Below are 26,218 nucleotides of genomic sequence, written 5' to 3' on the forward strand. Positions count from 1 at the left end.
GTCAAACCCAAAATCTTCTGCTTGTATTTTAAGAAGATAATTGGTTATAGGTTTATGATAGCAAATTAAAAAAAAAACCAACCCAAACCCCTCTAGATTCCTCCACCTAACACAAAAAATGCTAACATAGCTCCAAAGGTGTCATAATTTAGCGAACGACACTTAATGACAGCCCTCATGACACCTTATTCATGCTAATGACAGATAATGACAGCGTAATGTCAGCCTTATGTTTAAAACTTCAAGTCAAGTGTTACCAAAAAAAAAAAAAAAAATATATATATATATAAATAAATAAATAAAACTAGTCATGTAGCATAATTACTTGATAACAATTCCAGATAACAATAAAATTTGGGCTTAAGAACATTTTTGCAATTATGTATTGGCTGATAATATATGATGTGTTCTTGCCCAAAGTCAATCCAATAAAATAAAATTTTTAGACACTGTTTAGGCACAATTTCACACTTTTCCCTCCTTATTAAAACATATTTTTCCAAGTCTAGTGACATTTAAAGTTTTCATTAAAATTATTTCAAAATCACGAGACAGAAATATGAATCTAAAGTAATATATAGGTGTTAACATAATGTTCCTTTGCGAAGATATGAGCAGCAGAGCAAAGTATGAATGTAAACGTGTTGCTAACGCGTGACCCATTAAACTACATCTGGGCTGATTTCATGAATTTTTGAAATGCCCATTGGTCAGTCCAGTCTTAGGTGAGATTCTTCTGCAGAGGAATTATTCTCTGCTAACATTGGTGCAACATTGCGTTCGATTGCATTGACGCTGCTGACACACAACACGCAACAGAGGTTGTAACGCCGGGTGATTGCAGCTATTTAAAATGTACAAATGTACAAATGAGACTCCCCTATGTGATGAGCCATCTGCCCGCGTGTGTTAAGAGTCCAGGCCACATGCTCCGTGCTTTCCAGTGAGGGAGAGCGTGGCGATTGCCTCAGGTTGTGTACAAAGGGGCGGGTGTGATGAAACACACCGCTGAGACACCGCTATAGTGAACATTAACCATGCTTGATTTGAGCTGCAACAGGCTGCCCTGAGGGGAAAAGGCCTTTAGGTATATACCCTTTGTTTATTTTTATTTTTTTTTCGGGCCAGCGTGGCGTCATTTAAGATCTTCAAATATAACTGAGACAATATGGTATGTCCAATGGAGAAGAAGTTCTGCAGGAATCACAAAACAACAGGCTGGTTTTACAGATGATGGAAATCTGGCCTCAGGCAGACGGAATAAATATGCTGCGTGAGAGCTGAGAGGGATATAAATATGGTCAAGGCTTTAAAAGAAATATGCATAAATTATAGTTTTTTTTCCCCTCCTTTTTTGAGAAAACAACAGATTTACGGACAGACTGGTGTTTAGCTAAGGTACCGGAGAGTGTGTTGGAAGAGATAATATCGGCAATCTGTCAATCTGTTTGCTAGTAAAGAGTTTGTGCTTCTCGGAGCAGAACATTAAACATTGCTTTAGGATAAAATTAATTCCAAGGCTTTTTCTTACTTTGTTTTTTTTTTAAAAATGTCCTCCAATCTCCCATTATCTAAACAAATTGTTTTTAGAGCAGGGGTCAGAGATTATTGTCCCCTAAAGTTTGCACTACATATACATAAAACACAATATATGTAAGAAACTGACTATAGCCGAATTATAAGGTGCACCGGTTTGTTGTTGTTATTATTATTATTATTATTATTATTATTATTATTATTATTATTATTATTATTATTATTATTATTATTATTATTATTATTATTATTATTATTTTTATCATTATTATTATTAAGGCTCATTAAGCGAAACAAAATAGTCGGATAAGTCAAACTTTATTCAACTCATTAACAATAATTCTCAACATTGTTCAGATTTAACACATAAAATATAGAACATTACACTCACTTTTTCAGTTCAGCATGTTGAAGCACAGCACTGGTACATATGACTCCACAAGGTGTCAAAAACCCATCAAGTGGTGCAGCTTCATAGTTTACCAAAGCTGTACTAAAACATTTTGACAAATTAATTTCATACATAAGGCGCACCTGATTATAAGGCGCACTGTCGATTTTTGAGAAAATTAAAGGATTTTAAGTGTGCCTTATAGTCTGAAAAATACGGTACTTAAGAGTGGGTAACACATGATTTGACAAAAATGCAAAGGGAAACATGGGACAAAAAAGATAACACAGGTCAAAGAGAAAAAAGTTATATAACCACAATGAGGACAAAAATAACTTACTTCCATTACATTTCACAGAGGTGTTAAGAAAAAAAAAAAAAAAAAAAGATGTCAGGGAGTCTTACCAATAAGCCAAATCAGCATTATCAGTACGCATGCGCGATTCCCGGGTCAATATATCCGGGTCAGAGTTCACGACTGCCCAGCGTGTCAACAAAGCTCCTGTCTAGCGGAACAACTGGCTACTTATATGGACTTTTTGGCATTTACTTTGCTTAAGGTCGTTTTAAGGCAATATGCCAGGGTCCCATTGTTCAGTGCGTGGCTGTTCCAACGGTACACGTGGGCTTAATACGTGGATGAAAGAGTTTTGCCCCGTTCACGAGTGCAATAAAGGAACCTCACGATGTATATGCGACCCGCCATACGTACTCATCCCATTTCCTACTGAAAGAAAAGATCCAGAACGTCGTGCTGAATGGATTAAATCAGTAAGTTTGACATATACTGTACTACATTAAAGCTAACTAGTAAACTAGTATATAAATATTATATTGTGGTGTACATGTTAGAGAGGTGTCTCTCACCCAGCAGGTTTCGGGGGTTTGTTGGCGTCCTTTTCTTTCTCGCCACAATATGCCCGATCCCCCCAGGATCATTACTATATTTTATGTCAAATATCAGAACTTTGGTTTTACTTTTTGAAAGTCCCTGAATTAAAGTGTGTATACAATCTGGCATAGATATATTATCATTTAACAAGGATCTGTTTGAAACAAACATTTTATATTATATTATAGATGTAAACTGGCATACATACACAGCCTCATTTTTATTACCTTTTCATTAATTCTATCATTTTATTTATTTATTTATTTAATTATTCCAGATGAACAGAAAGAACATAAAAACAGGTAAAAACTGGGCACCAGACAAGAACAGCCCAGTACCAACGTGTCCACGTCTCTTACAATATTCTTTTAAAACATCCACTTTACAACGCTCAAAATATTCAATATCTTTGTCAGACTCGGCCATGTTTACGTTTTATGATACGAGCTAGGCGGGAGCTGGGTAGTCCTGACCTTTGACCCGGACCAGCATGCTTTGCGCGCAGCGAGATGCCGAATCCGCTTATTAATAAATAGAAAGGAAAAAAAAGCTGCTTTGGTCATTATCCAATCCTTTATCAGCTGAGGGAAATGAACTCTAATAGAGAATGATCATAATGATGATAGTCATAATTAGTGGTGTAAAAACAGAGCAATCCCAGGCTGCTGTAACGGGAGACATTAATGCGATCTATGATTGATCTCTGAGAAGGTTGGTTGTCTGGCAGTGGAGCAGGAATGAGGTGGGGTGATGCAAAGCAAAGTGTGTCGTGTGCACGCGAGGCACTTTCTTAAGGATTACAGTTTTCAGATGAAATTGCTTTGGCTTAGAATCCAGTTTTTAAACCACTTGTATTCATCTTTTTAATATAACCCCTCGGATAGGGCACACAGATATGCTAATCACTGTTTACACAGCTTGAAAAATGACAGATTTTTTTTTTAGAGTAAACCAAATTTCAATATTTCCACATCCATGACACACTAAATTATTTGTCTTGTTTTTTTTATCATGAAATTTTAAAGTTAAATGACTTTAAAATTGTCTGTGTGTGTGTGTGTGTGTGTGTGTGTGTGTGTGTGTGTGTGTGTGTGTGTGCGTGTGCGTGTGCGTGTGCGTGTGTGTGTGTGTGTGTGCCTAAGCATGTGATGGAATGAGTAGATTGACCCCTCCCACCTCTGGTCTCTCACAAGTGTATCTCATTTACTGATCAAACTCATTAATTAAGGTGTGCTTGAACAGGTAATATGTTTGAAATGTCACAGTCTGTACTATACACTCAATGAGTATATACTGTCTACTATATACTGTAAGTATGATTAGGGTAAGTAGGATGATGAGCGTTCCCACTGAAGTATACTGTACTTCCAACTTTCCCAAGATGCATTTTGAACCTACAATGACAAATACCTGAAGCACAGTGAGACTAAATAGTTCTGAAAGCATTTTAAGTGAGAAAGTGGCCAAGTAGAATATCAACATGTGGTCATTTGATCCATAAAACTCACATATACACATTTCATACCGACATTTCAGAGATATTTTGAGACCTGCCATTGTGCTACTGACCAAACTTCCAGTTAACTTCAAAACAAGAGCCCTATTTACAAAAGCGTTAAAAAACTCATGGAAGGCAAGAAGAGATGCTTTTGTTTTGAAAAGGGAATGTTTGACTTTCAGCTTGAAGCCGGTGTCACGGTCTGAGTTGACATCGTACTAAGTTCCTCTTAAAATCTCAGTAATAATAAGAAAAACTGCATTGAATAAATTATAAAACACATTTTTAATACAAACTCAATACATGTAATCATAAAAACTGCATAGAATAAATTATAAAACATATTTTTAATACACACTCAATACATGTAATAATAAAAACTGAAAAGGAGCCATTCAGCTGTCGTCAAATAACATTAGCTATTAACCTTAGCTTTGAAATTAATTTTTTTATCTCAGCACGGCGGAAGTAGAAACAAGCTAAGCGGAAGTAGCGTTCATTCATTTTCCGGTAGTAGGCATGCTCATACCCAATCTCAGACCGATGTGAACTCAGAGCGTGACACCAGACCCAGGACAACTTTACATTCAGCTCACAATGCATCATGGGATGGTTGAGTATGTCCTGATATACCAGTAGTACACATCCGGTACTTCTTGCTTACTCAGTCTTTCCATACTATCTAATGTCAACGCGGTACATACTCATTTTGACGTCCAACTTACGTTAGCATGCCATTTCTAACACAGCCAAAGAGTTGCTGTTGAATCGTTGTTTTGTCACCCATGCCTGTTTGTTTGCTCATTGGTCATATCCAGATTTCAGTTCCTAATGCACAATTTTGATTATTTTTTTTGGAGAAATCCTTTTTGTTTTTTTTCATATTATACATTAAATGTGACTGCGTTCAGGTTAAAGTATGAACAGAGTGTGCGCCCCAGAAGTGATCCACATGCACCAAAGAGGTCCTGAGGTAATATGTGACCTTCCACTGTGTTGACGGAGGTAAATATGGAGGCACCTCAGCGTATATGTGGCACTGATAAAAAGGTTGTCCAACCAAAAGTCAACACCCTAACAGTCAACTAATTGAAGAAGACTGTCCACTTTCCACTCCATCCTCCGCCATGGCTGTTTCCTCAGATATCAGATTGATTGCTGTATAAGGTGTGAAAAAAAGGATTCAAAATATATGTTCGGGGGTTGGTTTTTGTATTTAAATGTTTAGTAGCGCAGTGCCTGACATGAAGAGTCAATACATCCCAAACAGTATTGGACACACGTCTAACCCTTTAATGCAGGGCCAGGCAACTCCAGTCCTCGAGGGCCGTATTCCTTCGACTTTTCGACGTGTCCCTGCTCCAACACGCCTGGTTGAAACCAATGTGTTGTCATCAAGCTCTGCAGAAGCATGATAACGAGCCATTCATTTGATTCAGGTGTGTTGGAGCAGGGACACATCTAAAAGTCTCAGGAATTCGGCCCTCGAGTACTGGAGTTTCCTACCCCTGCTTTAATAGGTGACAGCAGGTCAAAATCCCAACAAAACAAATCCCTTATTAGAAAAATAGGCAAAATTCCAGTTTTTTTTAATTTTCAAACATCAGCCAAGCGTGGCTCAGTGGTAGAATGGGTCATCCAATAACCAAAGGGTTGAGGATTCGAATCCTGTTCTATCCAAGTCATTATTGTTGTGTCTTTGGGCAAGGTACTTCACCCACATTGCCTCGTATAAATGGGTATGATTTGTAAATGACTGCTGGTGGTAGCTTCGGTCAGTCGGCCCCAGGGCTGCTGTGGCTACATTGTAGCTGACCACCACTGGTATGATTGATGTAAGTGACTGGTATGAATGAATAATGGTTTTGAAGCACTATATAAATCCAAGCCATTATTATTACCACAAAACAAATCTGATCATTGACGTGAAACTCATTCCATCTATAGGGGACTGTTATATACCATGTGTTTGTGTTCAATTGTTATGAATAGAACAATGATTTCATGTGGCTAAGCATGATTGGTTCGGCTACTTTAATTCAAAAGTGAATTTTGATGACAACATATTTTAGTGCCAGCGACTCTCAGAGGATGGTTTCATGGTTTTAAGAATTCACTCTGATTATAGTGAGTAGACTAACTAGGTTTTTTCTTTTGGAAACGGCAGCAACAAAAATATAAAATCTCACTTGGCTACACTTTACAAGACAAACACTAAATAAAGAATTTTAAAATGGCTCTGTTCATCAATACAGTTTTTCACAGTCTTTCTAAATCCACGCTGCTCAATCTGCCCAAACACTGTTTACTCATTCTGTGTGTGCTTTCCTTTGTTCTCTGCAGTTCCAGTAAATAATACATACTTTGTCTTTACAATCCACTGCATGCGTGTGTGTGTGTGCCTATCTTTACATACTATGCTGTCAATTTCACTCAACTTAAGTGTGTACACAAAATAAAAAAGTGTTTAGAAGCATTTGATTGGGAGCTATACCTTAGGGAAACAAAGGACTGGAAACTATTATCATGATTGGTCTTGCTTTGGGCTAGATTTGTGTGCATGTGCATGCGTGCGTCAAAGTGATTGTGAGACGTGCCAGCGTGCCGTCAGTGAGTTCTAACAAAAGCCGTATTGAAAAGGGAGGATCCTGTCTCCGCAGTGATAACGGCTTCAACAATGCCAACCCTTCCCTCCCGCTGAGGAAAAATGAGCAGAACAGGTTTATCACCGTCTTCTTCCATTTGCCTCATTTTCCAAACGATACGACGACACCTTAAAACAACCTTGAGCCATGACACTTCTGCAAGAAGTCTTGTAAGTTTTTTTTTAAAGGAACAAGTTTTTTTAGTGAATGGTAAATGGACTTAGGACACTAATATGGTGTTTTATACTGTAGATGTGTCCATTGTCCACAGTTACATCATGTTTTTTTTAATTCAGAATTATTTATTTGAAGTTAAATAATTCGGAATTAATCTGCTTTGCATTTACATGGAAATAGTTATTCCGAATTGAGGTTTACATGAAAAACACGTTTAATCGACTTTATTCAATTAGAAAATAACAGCCACTTACTTCAGATTTAAGTTTAAATTCAGAAGGGCCATTTTCATTCAGAATTAGGTGTAATATTTAACATTTTCTGGTAACATTTACATGGTCATTTTTAATCTTTTGGAGAAAATTTCACTTTTATTCTGACGAAAGGGGAATTAACGCTCTCAACGTAGCCGCGCACGCACGCACGCACGCACGCACGCACGCACGCACTCACTCACGCACTCACGCACGCACTCACGCACTCACGCACTCACTCACTCACTCACTCACTCTCTCACTCTCTCACTCTCTCACTCTCTCTCTCTCTCTCTCTCTCTCTCTCTCTCTCTCTCTCTCTCTCTCTCTCTCTCTCTCTCTCTCTCTCTCTCTCTCTCTCTCTCTCTCTCTCTCTCTCTGATGGCGACTGAGCTGCTGTTCCTTCATTGGTAGCAACTTTTGGTTTGGTGTTTTGTTTGGTGCTGAAGACGATACATTTTTATATTCAACAACAAAAAAACATTGAAAAAACAGTGTGGGCATAATAGATCAATAAATTGAAGGCATAAAAAAGATATAAAAGGTTGAGATTGCAGCTCAAAAGTTTGTTTTCATCTCCACTGTAAACACTCTTATTGAACTTGTCGGAAAACTTTGGTGCATTAGAATGTGGGATGTGGAGTCCTGTAGACCACTTGTCAAACTTAAAGCTTTTGGACCAAATAGAGCCCTGTAGAGCATTTAATTTGCCCTGCAGGAAAAGTAAAAATGACAGAAAAAAACATGTATGATTGTGTAAATTACAAACTAATTCAGTTGTAGATATCTCAGCCCCTCCAAATACACATGGATACAAATTGACAAAATTCCGATGCTTATATCACACAATGTATTTTTTTTTTCAAAATCCTATAATTTTTCTCAAACTACTCTACTAAATTAAATAAAAAATGTTCATAATATCAAGGAAATCTAAGCACATTTAAGTTTAAAGCTGATATCCGGAGTTTCTGAGAAATCTATGTTTGTGTATGATTCTTTTAAAATGCAAAAAAATACCTAACTAGTCTTTTACTATGGTCTACTGCTGGTGGTCATTCAAATACATTAAAGTATAATGTATGTATATTCGACTTCTTGTTTTTGAGACTGTCAATCAAAGTGAATGCTGAACTGTGCACGGAAACATCACAACAGCAAACAGGTAAGTATGCTTTTAACCCATAGATCTATATCAATGCGACCCGATTCGACCTTGTTATGCTCTGCGATGCGCGTGTAGAAAAGTAGAGGCGTGGCTTCTGGTAGATTGCAGAGGCAGGAGAGGAAGTGAGGCTGTTGAGGGCGGGACATGGAGAGGAACCATGAAGCAATCTGGTAAAAAACTGACAAGAATCCTACACAAATGAGCTTTTGACTGTGCACCTTAACATCTGGTCAGACAATCAGCTTTTAAATAAATTGATTGTTTTTTCAAAGCAAACCCATGGACAGAAAGAATAACAAGCTCCACAGTCTTAATTCCTCTCTCTCAGATTAACGTTATTGTATATCTAATTGGTGAAAGCTCCATAAACTAAACTCGATTTGAATAATTTAATAATTTTCAGATTTGGAGAAATAGCGTTGCATGCATCTACTGTAATTACATTTTTGCTCTCTGATGGGAACTTTAGTAAAGAAGTAAAACTATTACAATGTCTTCTCTATAAGTCAGAGACCTCCAAAAATAACAGATGGCAGAGGTTGGCTTGCATTACTGCGTAACTTGACCTGCACTCGGAGAGCTTCATCATAAGTCCACTGCTGTTGTACGTTTTATTGATAATTGCAGTGAACTGGAATATGGAGAGCTTGGATCGTTAAAGAGTTTAATGGCATGTTGGTCATACTTGACTTTGATGGCTTTTTTCTGCTCAGTTACTTTCTCCCATTCAAGCAAGTGTTTTATTACCTCCCTTATACCTAAATCTATCATTTGAGCAGCTTGATGGACTCCCCTTGGACTTCACGTTTTCAATAGGTAATAAATAGTTGTCCTTAAAATCCTATAACGCCAAGTGCATCTTCTTTGATACATGAGTTTTATTTTTTTTATTAAAAAAAACCAACATATACGATTACATACATGCAGTGCAAGGATAACATAAGAAAAACATCCAAATGTTTACTGAAACATCAATATGAAGAGTTATTGGGTTGACGCAGTGTGATATTAGTTTACATTTCATAATCCCTGTTTTAGTAAAACCATGTTGAAAAGGGTGTATCAGATTTGATACACCAGGTCTATGAGGTCATGCCTTTAAATAAATTGTAATTTTATTGCATTTCATGCATTTTACATATCATCAAGTAGGAATGTGTGATATTCTATCGTTTATGATTTATCGTCAAAAACATTCTCACCAGTAAGAATACGTCATCCCACGATATAAACTATAAATTCCAATGTCGGAAATTTGCAAGGGCCACGGGCCATTTGTCCCTCAATTTAGCCAAGAATGCCCCAAAAACCTTGTTCCGCGGAACAAAACTGCCCCTGTTTGTTGTCAACAACTTGTTATTCTCTGGAGCGGAACGCTGTTTACGGATGCTCTGCCGTGCACCGCCACCGCCCCCCTCACACACCACCGTCTGTGTGTGTGAGGTGCTCATCTCGGCTACCTGAAGCTGCCATGCTGCGATACATCATGGACCGCTACTTGGTTCAGACCAGATAACCATCCAACAAAGGGAACCAATTCAAGTCCGTCCGTCAGATCCACCCAAAGTCCCACAAACACGGGGACAGAGATGAACCCGTAGCAACGATTATGAACTGGAAACTCAAATAAAGCTAAATATACTGAATGATTAAATCATCAGCTTGATCTGGTTTAATTATAGGAAATCAGAGTTATTTATCAACCATAACTTTATGTAACTCATAAGATAAATGAAACAAGATTCAGCAGCAGTAAAAACACTAATGGAGATATTTGTGCTTACCATGTGCTTTTTTTTTTAAAATTTGTTTTATTTCAAGTGAGGAAATAAATAAATTACATACAATAACATTAATAGAGTGACCCATATGCATTAATATATTCCATAAAATAACAGCTCATGGACTCTTTGAGTCAGCAGCTACTGTAGCCTTTTTTAATGTGTCTAGTGTTGATGTAATCTGATTTATTTGTGTTTGTAAGGAACCAATTTACACTAAGCTGTGAATTTTTTTATTTACTTTTTTATTTATCGTGATTTTTATCGTTATCGTGATAAACACCAAAAATTATCGGGATACTTTTTTTTTTGTCAATATCTCCCATCCCTATCATCATGCAATAAAAAAGTATTTTTTTCTTTTTCAAATAAACTAAATAAATGTTGAAATTGCATAATTTGGTATCCAACATGGGAAATAGACAGAGATGTAAGCACTGTGCAGCCAGTTTTCCCATGTGTACTATGAGAAATGCCCGGTGCATTTCTATCTGAACAAGGACAGGAACTGTTTTCAGGCCATGAAACCATGAAAAATAAAAAGTATGTGATCCACAAAATGAGGATAAAAAAGTGACCTTCACTGTGCCAATTCCATTGGTGGATATCTCACTGTTGCATGAAAATAGCACAAAAAAATGTTCTTATTTGTTGACATGTTGGTTATTTATTGTTTTTAATGAGGAAAAAAACAATATTTGAGCATTGAAACCGCATGTATCAAATATGATACAAATTAATGCTCATATATGGAAATTTATATATTTTTTTATTTTCATTTTTAGGTTGTTCATAGGGACAAATTAAGGCTCCAGTTTCAAAACTAATGAATGCTGTTTAAATTTAAAGGAAAAAACAAATCCATCCCTAAATTATGAGGGCACTGTCAGATGAGTGCAACTGCAAACGTTGATCCAACGTGGTCAGATCGCACAAAACCCTTGACCCAGGGTTGTCAAACTCATTTTAGTTCAAGAGCCAAAGACGGACCAGTTCGATCACAAGTGGGAAAACAAACCATTTAAACATTAATGTGTTTAAGTTTGCACGTATGATAGGCATCAACAATATCTTAGCAACAAGACAGATACTTAAATGTCCTTTGATTTTGCACAGTTCCGCATTCACTTTGATTGACAGTCTCAAAAACAGGAAGTAGAAGCCTATTGGCTGGGAGCAGTCAGCGATCGTTTGCATTTGTATAGGGGTCTATAGGACGAATGTATAATGCATATGAATGACCACCGTCAGTAGATCATAGTAAAAGACTAGTTAGGTATTTTTTCCCATTTCAAAAGAATCATACACAAACACAGATTTCACTGGATATCAGCTTTAATGTTTTCGCTGACATTTTCATTTACTCCTATGGGCCAAATTGGATGCTCTGATGGGCCGTATTTGTATTTTCCCATGTCCACAGGTGCAGACAATGAGTGCTAAAACTGACTGGAGCCCTGACACATGCAGTGCTTGAGTCAGTTTTAGACAGGCTCGTCAGGGAGCATCAACAGTGACAGACAGCTAATTGAAACAGAAATGCGTCCAAGCTGTCAAAACCTTGGCAAAGTGATGAAGCTCGGCATCAGCAAAAGCACCGCGAGCCTAAACATGCAGTGCCAATTATAGATTAATGCAGCTCTGTTGTTTATTCAAATGCATGTAGTTGAAAGTCTTTTCCCAACTTATTTTGGAGCACAATTAAAAATGTAATGACTTTTTTTTAGGGCTTCCTACAAACAAATCATGAACCAAAGCACTGTTTTCCCTCATTTGTGAAGAAAAGAAATTAGTGTCGAGCACTGGGGATAGAGAGAGCATCTGTAGCGTTGTAGCTTTCAAATATATATGATCGCGCCAAAACATCACAGTAAATACAAGGCAGTTTTCATTTTCTCATAATTGTATGACTTAAGTACAAACCTATTCTGTAATGAGGAATTAAGTGTACCACAGTGTACTACACATCAGTGATTTAGGAAGAAAAGTCACATGAATGCTAAATTGTGAAGGATGAGTCCAATAATTTTACTAAACCACAGGTTTGCTAAAATGCAGAGTGATTTATTGAGCATGTTTACGTAGATTTAGGCATCGTTGGATCCTGGCATTTATAACGTTTAAGTCTTCAGATGTGGATACCTTCAAGCTTGGGTTTGGGTGTGTGTGTGCGTGTGTGTGTGTGTGTCTGAATCACTCATTAGTGAAGACCCATGCCTTTGAGATGCCAGTCTCATCCATTGTGAGAACTGCCTGGCTGGAAGCCATTCATTTCCCTCACAGTCCTACCTGGACACATCAATCTTTGCCCAGCCAGACACTGCCTAAACTGTGTGTGTGTGTGTGTGTGTGTGTGTGTGTGTGTGTGTGTGCGTGTGCGCGTGCAGGCTGGAAGACAAAAGAGAGAGCATGTTCCTCTTGGCTTGTTGATGTGCTCGTTTGGCTTATTGGTGTGTTACTGACCACATGACAGCCAAGAATCTGTCCAGATGAAGTGGTCTCTGTCCACCCCTCTATCTCAGTCCATGGGGACCATTTATACTATTAAATCATCTGTTGTCTTGAGGTTTGGGCTTTCGTTTTTTCAGAGGTCATTCTGGGTGGCTAAGCTTCACTATAAGAACAGTTTGACAGAAACGCGTCTCTAGACGAAAAGTCATCTTCGGCTACTAAAAAACACTAGTAATATCGCTGCTAAGATCACAGGCTAACCATCTGCTCATTTCCCATCTGTTCAGTTTCCACTGCTTATCTGCTTTGGGTCATGGTGCATCATATGGAGCAATACAGCCCAGATGTCCTTTTCCCCATCTTTCTAACCAGGTATTCCATCTCCTTCTAAGAAAAACCCTAGGGAGTCTGCGTCCAGATGGGATACATAATCTCTACAGTGCCCTCTGACCTCATCCTCTATTCCCAATTTGAGATTCAGGAATTGCATACAGTGGAAAGCATTCAGAACTAATCCTGTTGGATGACCCAACTGCCCAACACCAGCACCTTTTGACCTTCAGAGGAAGCACTTCCTCTTCTGTTGGTCTGTTTGTTAAAAGTACAAGATATCAGATTGTTTTTTTTTTTAAATTCAAGTGTTGCCATTACCAACTTTTATTGCGCTATTTAGATTTTGCGCATTTCCAAGCCTAATGGAAAGCTACTGTGGTTATAGTAGAAATGTGTTAAGTGATGAACCACCCAGTTCCATGACACTGAAGAAACGACATGATGCAAGAGTGCTTTTTAAAATCTTTGTCTATGGTGTTCAATGGTTGGGAATGGCTGTACAACAAACTAGCTCTGTTCAGTTCTGATGATGATTTATTTCCAACAGTACTTTTCCCCAACAGTCTAAAAACAATGACTCACTGATCACACAGTCAAATGAACTTCACTGAAGGAGAAAAATAACTCTAAATGTATTATTTCTCAATCTTCCTATCCCTGCTTTGAGAAAAACTGTAAGGGATGAAAACACATATGAAGCTTCTCTCTGTGTGCTGACATTTACACAGGGGAAGAGAGGGTTTCTGGTCGCTTACATTGAATCATACGCATATTTGCGCAATCGTAAGAGACCAGAGCCAGGGAAGAAAAAAGCCTCAGAAATAATTAGTTTGTACATGAAAGAGAGAGAGAGAGTTCGTATAAAAGACAGAGTGAGGGCAAGAAGGAGAGGCAGGCACTTGTTGACATTTCTAAGGGTTAGAAGTATCAAAGGCTGGATGTCTGAAGGCTTAACACACAATCTTGGGGCAAGGTTGCTATCTGCCAGTGCTAGCTTGGTTTAATCATCTGCAATCGTCACTTTGCTCTATGGAGCTTTGGCCTGTGTATATATATATATATATATATATACAGTATATAGATTCCTCTTAATCTGTGGCAGTAACTGTGGAAGCACTTGGTAAGACCTTTAGCCCAACAAGAAGGACTATACTCTCCCATTGTTTACATGCATTTCCTACACATTTTCCCAACATGGCATATTGGAAACATTGGTTCTAGCTTACAATGCTGAAAATCAACATCAGAAAAAAGTCTCTGCAATGACAATATAAAATCTAAAATAAATTAATAATGTTTGAAGACAATATAATAAATATTGTACCTGATTAATAAAGTCAATAAATTGATGAATAGATAGCTTTTGAATAAAACTATCTGGAAAACAGCATCCCAAAGATTATATTATATCTGACAGAGGTTATATTGACTATTGTGAGGACTATTCTTCTTCAAAACATAAAAAATAACATAAAATGTGCACTCATATTTTAGGACAGTAATAATGTGCTAACACAACAGCATTATTCCTAGACTGCTGTGACAGTAAAAGGAACTCTAATGACCTACAGCTCCATAAACCCAAGCAGAAAGACCAGGACAAGAGAACTGGTCATATAGTCTCACTACATTTATGTGTATATGAATAGTCTGCCCATGCTTGAATATATATACTGTATATATACATATATAAGTGTTTGTGTACATGTATGTACTTGTATAACCGGTAGCAAATGTATATAGATATATGTAAAACTCTACATAACATTTTTCCCCTTTCTAACACTTATAAGTTAACTGTACATTTTGTTCTCAGTATAGTGAAAAGCTATTTTTATTCTTTTGCACAATGCAAATGTTGCTATTTTTAATATGTACTCTTTATGTGTACATCATTCTATGTCACACTTGCTTTGGCAATGTAAACTTGATTGTCATGTCAGCATTGTGTTAGCATCTCCTATGATAACAGGTCCTAAATCAGCAGTTAAATAGACTAATTACAAATATCTATTATCTAATTTCTTTCCTATCTATTGGTTACCTTGTTAGGCTATCTAAACAATGAAAATATAGGTTTTAATATTTTTGGTGTGGGCATCTGAGCCTTTTTAGCATCTGTAGACTCCTCTATTTAACTGTATTTTAAATGGTAAAGTGTGGCAAAGCTTGATATGTACATATAACTGTAACGTGGTTCTTCAATTTTGCATTAAACTATTCATTGCCATTACAATTGTCAAGTGAATGATCTGAACTAAATTACAATTTAATTACACGTGTAATCATAATTACGCCATGATTGTAATTAATTATTAATTATGTGATTACAATTATAATGGACCCCAACCCTGCTTACACTAAAGAGAGCGATCCAAAATGCTGTTTTTTGTGTGTTTAGTTTTTTCCAGAAGTAATTATTTCGACAGAATAAGTTTGCAAATTAGGATTTAAAATACAAGCACACATAGTAGGGATAACATGATTTAATTGATTGTAGTAGGAGAACATAGCACTAAGACACCCATGCCATGTGAGTCCTAAATGCATAGTGGTCTAATGAATCGCTTCATTAGTATAACTCCTGTAGTAGATCCCTCCATTAATAATCCATTGCTGAGACAGTGGCCAGGACAGAGACTAAATGATGTTGCCTCAGAAAGAAACCATGTCCCCTCACAAGAGCCACGAGAGCCACGTAAGAGCCTGCAAGATTCACCTCATGCATAATTCATCCATAATAAAGATAATAAAATAATGAGAGGAAAAGTGTTCCCAGGCTCATGTCTGAAACAAGCTGCTGATGTGGGAGCACTGACAGTGTTAAACTAAGCGCACAAATTCACTTTGTGTGCTATTTCGTTATAAACGCAGGCTGAAGGGAGAAGGTACATTTTCTGTTTGAGAGCAAAACGACCTTCTTAACCCTGGCCCCGCCCCCTGACGGGTATTTGTGTCCCCAGGAAAGGCAGCTAATTATTGAAAATGCTAAACTATACATGAGTGAGACACAGAGTAACAACAGTGTGGTAAATAAAACATCATCATATCTACCCTTTATAAATTATATATCCCTTCATGTTGACAACTGTTCACAGCAGGCCTGTATTTATTCATGCGTAAGGGAAACTGTTCACCATCCATATTTCCACTAAGTAATTTGTCTGATTAATTTCATACAATGAACGTTTGTGTTACACAGCATGGGAAGTTTGTCAGCATGGAAAGACTTAACGCAAGCTCTGATCGCCTTTGAGTAGGAAGCGAGTATACTTCACAAGTGGGAGGACCATAGTCATTCCAAATGAACCTGATTGCCAAACAGTAAACCAAACAAATAACCCTAACAATGATGATGAAAAAGAGAAAAAAAAAAAAATAAGGAAAAAAAAATGAAAAGAAAAACGAGGTCGCCTGAATTGTGATAAAATAAAAAATAAATAAAATAAAAGTATTTACAAATCAATCAGACTGCCAGACACCAAACCAAACAAATAACCCTACTAATGATAACTGACTGTGGGACCTCATCTTCTCCAGGTACAGCTGCTGATGCTGATCCAGTGACTGGTACTGACCCAAGCAAGAAGAAACGGACGGTGTGCAAGAACCTCCGTGACTTTACAGTCGAGGAAACAATCGGGCAGCCACAAGGTGAAATAGACAGTATTATTAATGCGGTGCAAGGTGAGATGGATGCGCATTTGAGAGAGCACAGCACCGCTCATTGGAGCAGCTTGGCTAAAAACGATGTGTTTGAAACTGAATTTACTGTAATGTTGCTCGTGAGTTCCTGATGAGGAAGATGAATGACATACCAGTTCCCCACGAAGACAACAAATGGACAATCGCCAACGTCCTCAGCACATTTAACTGTGCACTTCAGCCTACTGCCTTTCTCTGACCTTATAGAGCATCGGCAGCCACCTGTGAAAACTTGTTTTCAACACTTAAAAACGTGTTCACGCTTTTGATTGGGAGCTCGTTCCAGTTTACATCTGAGTGTTGATGAGGAGGTTCAATACAGAGAAACACATCACCTGCTTCACTGACACGTGATGAACTGGAGAGAGGACGCCTCTACTCAAAGTGTGTGTGTGTGTGTGCGATAGACTGCCATTGTTCCAGGGGTAAACTGGACAAACTGCATCATCCATCATAGTATACATGTTGTGACGGAGCAACGCCGTCACTAACCGAGCAGCAGCGCACGCACACACACACACAAACACGTCACACACATTCTCTTTCTCCCCACCGTATTTCTCCTCACATCATGCATTTAACTTTCTCCTTCTTCCCCAACTGTTGCTAGAGTCAGCCAGGGGTGCACACTTGACTGTTCTAGGCTTCACCTGCTGCACAAACATTCACACATTCTCACACACGGAAACTCTTACCGGTGACATGACGTCTCTGAGCAACTGACGGACAAAACAGGGCGGAGTTAACTAAGGGATTATGTAAGGCAGTAGCGCAGGGTGGGAGATCATGTGATCAGGGGTTATTTTGTCTTAATTGTTTTTGCATTTATATGGGGATTAATTTAGGATGTGATTTGAAAAATGCATTTGTTTATTAGAAAATCAGTTATCATTTGAAAAGGATGTGAATATTGTTTTTGTTTGTATTCCTTAACAATTGTTTTTGGTTTAATTTAAACCACACCCATGGGAGGGGCTAACCTGTTAAAAGCAGTGTAGGAAGCTGCATAGAGGGCAGTCTTTCTCTGGAGGTGCATGTGGGAGCAATGTACCTGGACATTTCTGAAAGCCTCTCAGCTGGAAGTAGAGCTGGGACCAGGTTGTGTTTTTTTTTTCTCTTGATGTAAATATTTGTGTTCCACTGTAAATATTGAGCACTGGCACCATTTTTGGAAAAATAAATGAAAGTCGACTTGCCATATGGATGGTCGTGGTTCTTCTTTTTGAACGAAAATCGAACCCCGCCACACATGTATATCATGTATATCATGGGGGATTGGGGGAAGATCTGTGTGTACCAAAAAATTGAATCCTGGCAGCGCCACTGTTGTGGACCACTGGTTTAATATTTTCTCTTTAAAGCTCAAATAACCAAATTATCTAATATACTAAATCCAAAACTGCTGTGCTGTTTTTATTCAATTTCTACTAAAACATTGACCCAATCTTTGCTCTCTGGATAAAATAGTTTCATCAGCCACCTCCATTTTTTATGTTTGGGGAAACAGTAATGTTATGCCGTATGCATGAGAATAATGCAACACAGATTCACTGTGACCAATTAAAGTCCATATCCTCTTCCAGCACTTCTGAAAGTCTAGCAATTGTTTGAATTATTTAACCTAATTTCTTTAGTGAAGTTTGCAGTGCACTCACATTGCACAAACTCCTGGACTTTGGCTCAAGGCTTTACAAAAAATAAAATAAAAATAAAAAAAAGCTTTCCAAATCACCCAGATTGCCAGAAACCAAACCAATGATAACAAATAAAACAACGTTGTTAAACTGGCATTAATGCTTCCACCTGAAAGGCCTTACCTTGGCAATCTGGACACACCAGTTAAGCAATAGCTGGGATCCGATGTTGTCTTTGTGCTCGTAGACATAGTCGAGTAGACATCCATGAGGCATCAGCTGCGTTACCAGCTGGATGGTGGGACTCAGACAAACACCCAGCAGTCGGACCAGGTGGGGGTGCTCCATGCTCGCCATAATCAGAGCCTCCTGAACAAGACAGACGGAAACTTAGGTATGCACGAGGACAAAGTTTGAAGATGTATGCTTTCATTTCATAGACATAATAATGAACTTTGGTAAACTGATAGTGAATGTTTGACTAATCAGGCAACCGGTCTATAATAAATATTTGGACGAGAAACACAAGTTATGAGACAAGAGAAAATGTTCAGTCACAATCCAAATAGTGATGGATGTTTATTTTGTCTAATTGCTTAATGGCACTGAAATAAATTAATATGTGGATTTTGAGCGTATGAAAAACATTTTTCACAAGTGCTTAGCTAGGGTGGTCATTCTGGGATTTCTGTGCAGAATTCCTCTTCACCAAGTGGTGACCTGCTGTGTCTTTCAAGCAAGGTTATTTTTACGATAGTGTATTGATCAAAACACATATTTGCTGGCACAACTAGAAGAGACGGACCATTCCTAAACAGGCCACACCACTTGATTATGGACGGTAAGGTACTGGAAGCGCAAAATGGTGCCATTACGTATGCACTGTGCGAGCGTTCCTTCGCAATACATTTAGGCATTTGTGAGTGCTGATTATTCTTAAAATGGATCCATACCTATATGACGTGTGTACATGCGGATTATATTCATACACGTGATGAGATATGTGTCTGGGAACTGTGCTTAGCTAAGGGTGCGTTCACACCGATGGACCCTTGAATCTTGAAAACGCTCTTGGATTTGTTTGCGCAGATAGTCCACCATATTTGGGTGGTGTGAATACGTAAACGAATCCTAGAGCGGATCAAACAGACATATTCTAGATTATTTTATTCTACCGGCCTTGGAGCGTTTCCAATCAAAGTCAAGAGCGAATCTTTTCGCTGGGAACACAAACGCGTTTGGCGTGGACTAAACACAGGATGTATCGGACATAAAAAAGGGCTTTAAAACCACCAAAAGCATGGCAACTTGTTGCTGCTACATTGCTAGATGTTGTGAAAGAATAGACAGAGAAGGCAGAAGTTGCTGCACATTCTTAAGTGCTCGCTTTGACCCATAGATGAGAGCCTCTTCTTCTCACTTCAGTTTCTCTGCCTAGGGAATCTCTACTCCAGTAACGGAGCTATCAAGTAGTTATTTTATGCAACTGCACCAGACGTTGTTTGATGCAAATGAGAAGTTGAGTTTTGAACACCAACCAAGCCAAACCAAGGTGATGAAATTATCAGATGTCAACCGCCCATTTGGACCGAGTCCGAGACTGAATCGGTGTGAATGCACCCTAAGTTTAGTGTGGGGGGCCAGCAAAGGAATCAGGAGGGTGGCCAATCGAGCTCTGGTATGAAACAAAAGGATTACGTTGTGGGAGTGTACCCAAAATCAGGGGTTCTCAACCTTGGGGTGGCAAGACCCTGCCTGAAACTCAGATTTTTTAAATTTTTTTATTGAAGCCCATTTTTGCTTGTTTTTACCTTTTTTCTCCAACTACACTAATCTTGCCATATTTTAACCTATTTTCATCACTTTTTCTGGCCATATTTTTGCTACATTACTCCCATTTCTGCCACTTCTTTAAATGTCAATGTCTTTTCTGGACATTCTTTCCACTTTCAAGTAATTTCTGACACTTTTAAACCCTTTCCACCACTTTTCCCACCAAATGTCACTTATATTGACCCAAATTTTGTCACTTTTAACATCTTTTCACCATATTTCATGCTTTTTTTTTTGTTGCCAATTTAACCACATTCACGATTTGACATGCTCATTATTTGCCAGTTTAAACTAATTGTTCCTACTTTTTGAATTACATTATCCCAACCCCCTCTCCCTGTATTTCTGCAGCTTTTAAGCCAATATTTACATTTTGAACGATTTTTACCCCTTTTTCTGTCAGTTTTTGGCCACTCTAATTTGCAACTTTTAACCAGTATCTGTGATATTTAAAATTCAATTTCACCGCCTTATAGATGGTCATGTCTGTATATGACTGTTATTCAATGTTCATGTCCTTGTTCAACCCCCTTAAGATACAGTGGGGGTCCCCGGTCTCTGGAACATTTATTTTGGGGGTTGCGGGCTGAAAAGTTTGAGAACCACTAAAATATTCTGGTGTACCCTTGCAATAATTCCCTTATATAAATGTAATCATGTAATAGGACTGCATCCAATTATATAGATGCTTTTAAAATCCTATCAATCACTTATATTGAGTTTACGTCTTCGTCACATTGCACACGCAGCCTCTGCTGAAGTTGATGCTCCATTTTCAGAACTAATCTTCACTATAACTCTTCTCTACTGTAAACAAATAGTGAGCTTGTTTCCGTCATTTAGAAGCTGCAGCATTTTACTAAATGTTTACTCGTGTGAGGAAAAAGGAAACATTAATTGTCTGTTTCAAGCCTTTCTTATATTTGTGTATTAACCAGCACTGACTTTACTTACCGCCTTTATTTAAGTAATGCATTAAGTACTTGTTATTTTGTAGATTACCATCCAAATAAATACAGCCAACTTCGAGTGATTAACAGGAACTGGATGCACCCCACATTAGCAAACCAAAACAGCTGCTTCACTTCATTATTCCCGATATTTTAATTAGTTCAATTAGTAGAAGCAACACAAGAGACACAAATGACCATTGCACGAAATAGAAATTCGAAGCCTGCATTTACGCTTGGGTTAGATCTTAAAAAAGGTTAACCTGACGTCGTAGCCTTTTCAAATACCAGTGCACGAGCCAGCCATGAATGAAACAGCTCCGTGGCTTTCATGTCTGGAATTGAGCCTCCGTGTTTCTTCTGCACATATAATCTCGAAATAATTATTGGTAGCAACCTTTACGGAAAATTGCAAAGAGTCTCTTATATGCCTCTGATGCTTGTTACGTGCCTGGTAAACACTGCACTGTTCGTTGATTTGGCGACTCCTCTCCTTTTGTTTTGGCAGCCTCTAATCGCTTGTACCTGACATCGTTAGGAGGGTGGTCTGCAGTAGAACACATGCCAGGATAGATGACTGGAGAGAGCAGCTGCTACTGTGTGTTTATAATGGTTTTCAAGGGGAACCTTGGCTGTTCCTTTGTGGTAGGTTGTAGGGCCAAGTAAGGCATTTTGCACATCCAGGTGATTTTGTCTCTAGACACACCCGTTTAGTGGTTGATGCCAGTCCCCTGAAAGCTTTGGCCTCTCTTTCTGTTAGTTAAACAGGATTTTGATTTGTTTTATGACATACAGCAGAGAGGCCTTTTTTGATTTGTTCTTTTTTTGGCACCATCTAATCAGGAAAATAGCTGTGTTGCCATTACCCTTGGAAATAGGCAAAATCTAAATAGCGCAATACAAACTGGTAATGGAAACGCCTGAATTTTGAAAAGTGATGCGAAAAGGTTTTCAAACTTTCATGAGAATTTTATTCAGACGTTTCAATATCGAACTATATCACAAAAAGCACAGTTACACATCACAGGACGTGACATAATTGGTCACATGACCAAAAGAGGAGACAGAGACATTTCTTAACATTATACTTGAGAAAAATATCACTATAAATAAGGAAGTTTTGAACGTCCATCTTCCTGCAGCAAAGTCTTGCGGGATGAGATTTCACAAGAGTTATGAGAATGCGTTTAAAGCGCATGAAATTTAACTTTTTCGACATTTTAGAACTAGTGATTTCATTTTGCGAAACACTGTTTCTGTTTTTGTGCATACTGACACAATTTCCGCGACACAATTTGCGTTTCGTGTTATGGAACATAAATTTCAAACTTTTTTTGATTGGAAGTTACTTTGTGCAATTACATCTTATGAGAACTTTTTTTTCAGGGTTAAAGTTACCGTTAAGGTGAAAAATCCCATTGACAGGCATTTTCAATTTGTTTCTAGCTGCTCTGAACAAATTTGAGTTACACAGCTCAAAAATATTTCATGCCAAGCTGCATTTTGGGTTGTTACAAATACTTAAATTATTAATATTTTTGGGTTTAGCAGACATTGCAATATGTCTGTATTTGCAAATATGGGAATGTTACAAAAGCATTTAAAAAAAAAAAACCCAAAACAAAACAATTCATCAAAATCTTTCTTTGACCGTTGGCTGTTAAGGATGGAATCGTCATATTTGTAGATACTGTAGAACTACATATCTCCTATTCAAAAGCAGCACATTTGGACATTTGTCGTGAAACACTTGCAACCTCATGTCACAAGAGAAATGTTTGTGATATAACAGCAATTCATCCATTAACCCAGTTAGCAAATGTCTTTTACTTTTTCTTATTTTTATTTTACCAACATTTTAGAATCCCTTGAGCTGAAGAGATGTATCTATAAATGCCAAAAGAACAAATGTTAAACCCAGTTAATCATGAACAAGAGATCACAGGGCTTCCTATTCTGTTTGAGGCTGAACTTCCTCTTAAATTTAACAGCAAGCTACCCTAAAGTCACACGGCGTATTTTCCCCCCACAACCATCCACATCAAAGTGCTCCAAAGCTTGAAAACTGTCAGCATATATTAACAGAAAAAGACAGAAAAAAATGTTTTTTAGTGATCACATGCCATTGTACTCATTATGCAGTGGTTTGTTTTTACTTGTATGATCTGATCTATTATGTACCGGTATAAAACATCCCTGCTACTTACGTATGTACACAGGGCTATATATATATATATATTGATACTGAGCAATGCAGTATATATAACATGCATATCATTTACTTCAACTAGCAAAAGTATTTGTCAAGTAAAACATAAACATAAAAGCAGCCAAAGACAGAATTAGGCCTCCGTCTATTCTGTTAAACTATGCAGCAGCCAATAGGATATCATTTACAAACCAGGGAAGGAACCAGGGTTATGGGTTAATGTGACAATTCATCATCAGTGTGTGTGTGTGTGTGTGTGTGGTGGGGACGTTGTGTGTGAGAAAGAGACAGATATGAAGTATATTAATCTCCCCCAACATAGACAAAGAGATACAACTCCCCCACAGTCTATAATTCATAGGCCGAATTCATCATATTTGTGTCTTTTTTCATACTGTACCATAGCTTTTCCTCTGTTTTACATGTTTAGCATAATTACTATAATTAATATTGTGTTATAACTACATTTGTGGACTAATGCACCAATAAAACAAACATATTTCACATGTATAGTACATGGATACTGGACATGACACACTGCTGTATCACTGTGAAGTGTGGTGGCTATAAAATTGTGCATAAAAAAGTACTTTTTTTCCATTTTGTTCGTTGGTGATACATTAAATTACCTAAAAAATACAGGTACGATTTAAGTTAATTTCTACAACAAAGTTGTATAAAATAAAATATTTAAAGTGAAATGTTCAAAGGATGGATCCAATACATTTAGGGCTACAAATGTATTGTATTCCATATTATTTTCTGTGCCAAACATTTGTTCTGCCATGTAGCAAAGATGCTTTCTCTCCATTTGTGCTCCACACTCAAGGGCAAACGCATAAACTGCTCAAAAACCATCATTTCTCCTTGACATTTTTCACTCAGTGGTTCAGGAGAGAGGCCAGGGGCCAGGTAGAAGGTCAACAGCTAGAATTCCCATTCAAGCTGGGCAATAATGGATGAGCAGACCAAATGGCACTAAGCCTTTTTTTGTAACTACCATTGACTTTCCTTCGGGAAAACAATTCCGTTATTGGTTGGATGAACCCTTTAACTTATATAGGGCATTGTCCAAGTTTGGTCCTTTTTTGTTCTTTGGAAATATCAAGATCAGAATTATTCCAAAAATGTAATAGGTGGATAATTCCATGTCATTTCAACACATTTTCAGGATATCCCTCCCACAAAATTCGGACATTTTTAACAATTGTTCCGTGATTTTTAGTGTGATCGGATCAATGCTTTTTGAGATATGGCCAATTTAGTGAAGAGGTACTGTATGTTGATTATTTTTCTTCCATTTTCAGCCTCAAATATCTTAGGAATTACATCACATAGGAAACTGAAATTTAGTATAGTAATATAACTTCACCTACTCTCTCAGAATATGCTATACATCTGGTATATCTGGTGGACATGCCAACCCCTAAAAAAATAATTGCTTGTTTGGGCGTACAGTAAAAGAACTTTGCATATGCCTCAGCGCTCTGTAATTTGATCATCTTTGAGCTATGTTGTTGTTGTCATGTTTTTGTTGATGATTTTACTGATGATTTTAATTGATTTTACTGATGATTTTAATTGATTTTACTGATGATTTTAAATGTTCTTATTGATTTTAAACAATTGAATGTTTTATCACTGTAAAGCACATTGAGTTGCCTTGAGTATGACATGCGCTATACAAATAAATTTGCCTTGCCTATGTGTGTGCATATATATATATAGTATATAGTGTAAATCACTAATGATTAGTCAGATATAGGCAGTGGTTCTTGCGTGTCAGTCTACTGAAATCCAAAAACTACTTTTTTCCTTGACCCATAACTGCATGTGAAAATGTAGGAAATCATCTGATGTATTATTTAATCTATATTACTCTTTGGGATATAAAACAATTATTTAAACTTCAACTTTGGGTTATTTCACTACTCGCGAATATTGAAATATTATGTATACATCATTTATTATTTATTATTTATTAGTTATTAATTAGTTGCATACAAAATATTTTTTTAAACTAAAGAACAAAAATATTTATTATGAACAAATTTCTCATGTTCTACATTTTCTGTTTTTTTTTGCATGTCTTTTTTCTCATTCACACTTTCAAGCGCGCGGGCCATTTGTTGAAATGAGAAGAAATGGCAGGTTAAACTTAAATATGGAAGCTTTGTACAAATATAAATACGTGCAATTGTAATACGACAACCTAATATGAGCAAAATACAGTAGAGTAATTCTATTGATCCTGCATTGAAGAAATTTACTGTCATTAGTTACAGCTCAGATAAAGTGCAGGAAAAAAACCCAACAGAAGGCAACACACAGAATACCCAAAAGACACAAGAAAAATTGTGTAATGGAGAATATAAAATATGACAATACAATAGTAGAGGCTATATAGAAATAGAAATACAAATAAAAAATATAATAGAAATTGAAATAGAAAAAATAAATAAATAAATAAACAGAAATAGAAAAAAAACATTAAAAGTGTAAAGAATATAGATATATATTCTTATCCTATAATAGATAAATACATATTTACAGATATATAAAACAGAAACTCAAACCAGTATGATGTAGTTAAAATAGAAGCTTATGTTTGAGCTCGTGGATCCAAGGCAGTATCTTTCCATTCTAGGTAAGAGCATTTGGTGGCTGTGCAATGAAATCAATATACATTGTTTCCAGTTTATATCCTGATATTTAATATGCTGTGGACTCTGAAAGATGTTCCTGTTATTAGTGTAGTCAG

At 37.3% G+C, this 26,218-nt stretch overlaps 1 protein-coding gene across 4 annotated transcripts in view; it reads right to left on the reverse strand.

Annotated features, from left to right (window-relative positions):
* Positions 1-26,218, reverse strand: part of erbb4b (erb-b2 receptor tyrosine kinase 4b) — a 390,990-nt gene that overhangs the window by 42,377 nt on the left and 322,395 nt on the right. For 3 of the 4 annotated variants that reach the window (XM_028435190.1, XM_028435187.1, XM_028435191.1), the window contains one exon: positions 18,649-18,834. In XM_028435190.1, coding sequence (XP_028290991.1) covers positions 18,649-18,834 — 186 coding nt within the window. The remainder of the gene's footprint in view (positions 1-18,648; positions 18,835-26,218) is intronic. The other variant, XM_028435188.1, reaches the window with a different exon arrangement.

Source organism: Gouania willdenowi, chromosome 21 (assembly GCF_900634775.1).
Source record: "Gouania willdenowi chromosome 21, fGouWil2.1, whole genome shotgun sequence".
NCBI classification, from domain to species: Eukaryota; Metazoa; Chordata; class Actinopteri; order Blenniiformes; family Gobiesocidae; genus Gouania; species Gouania willdenowi.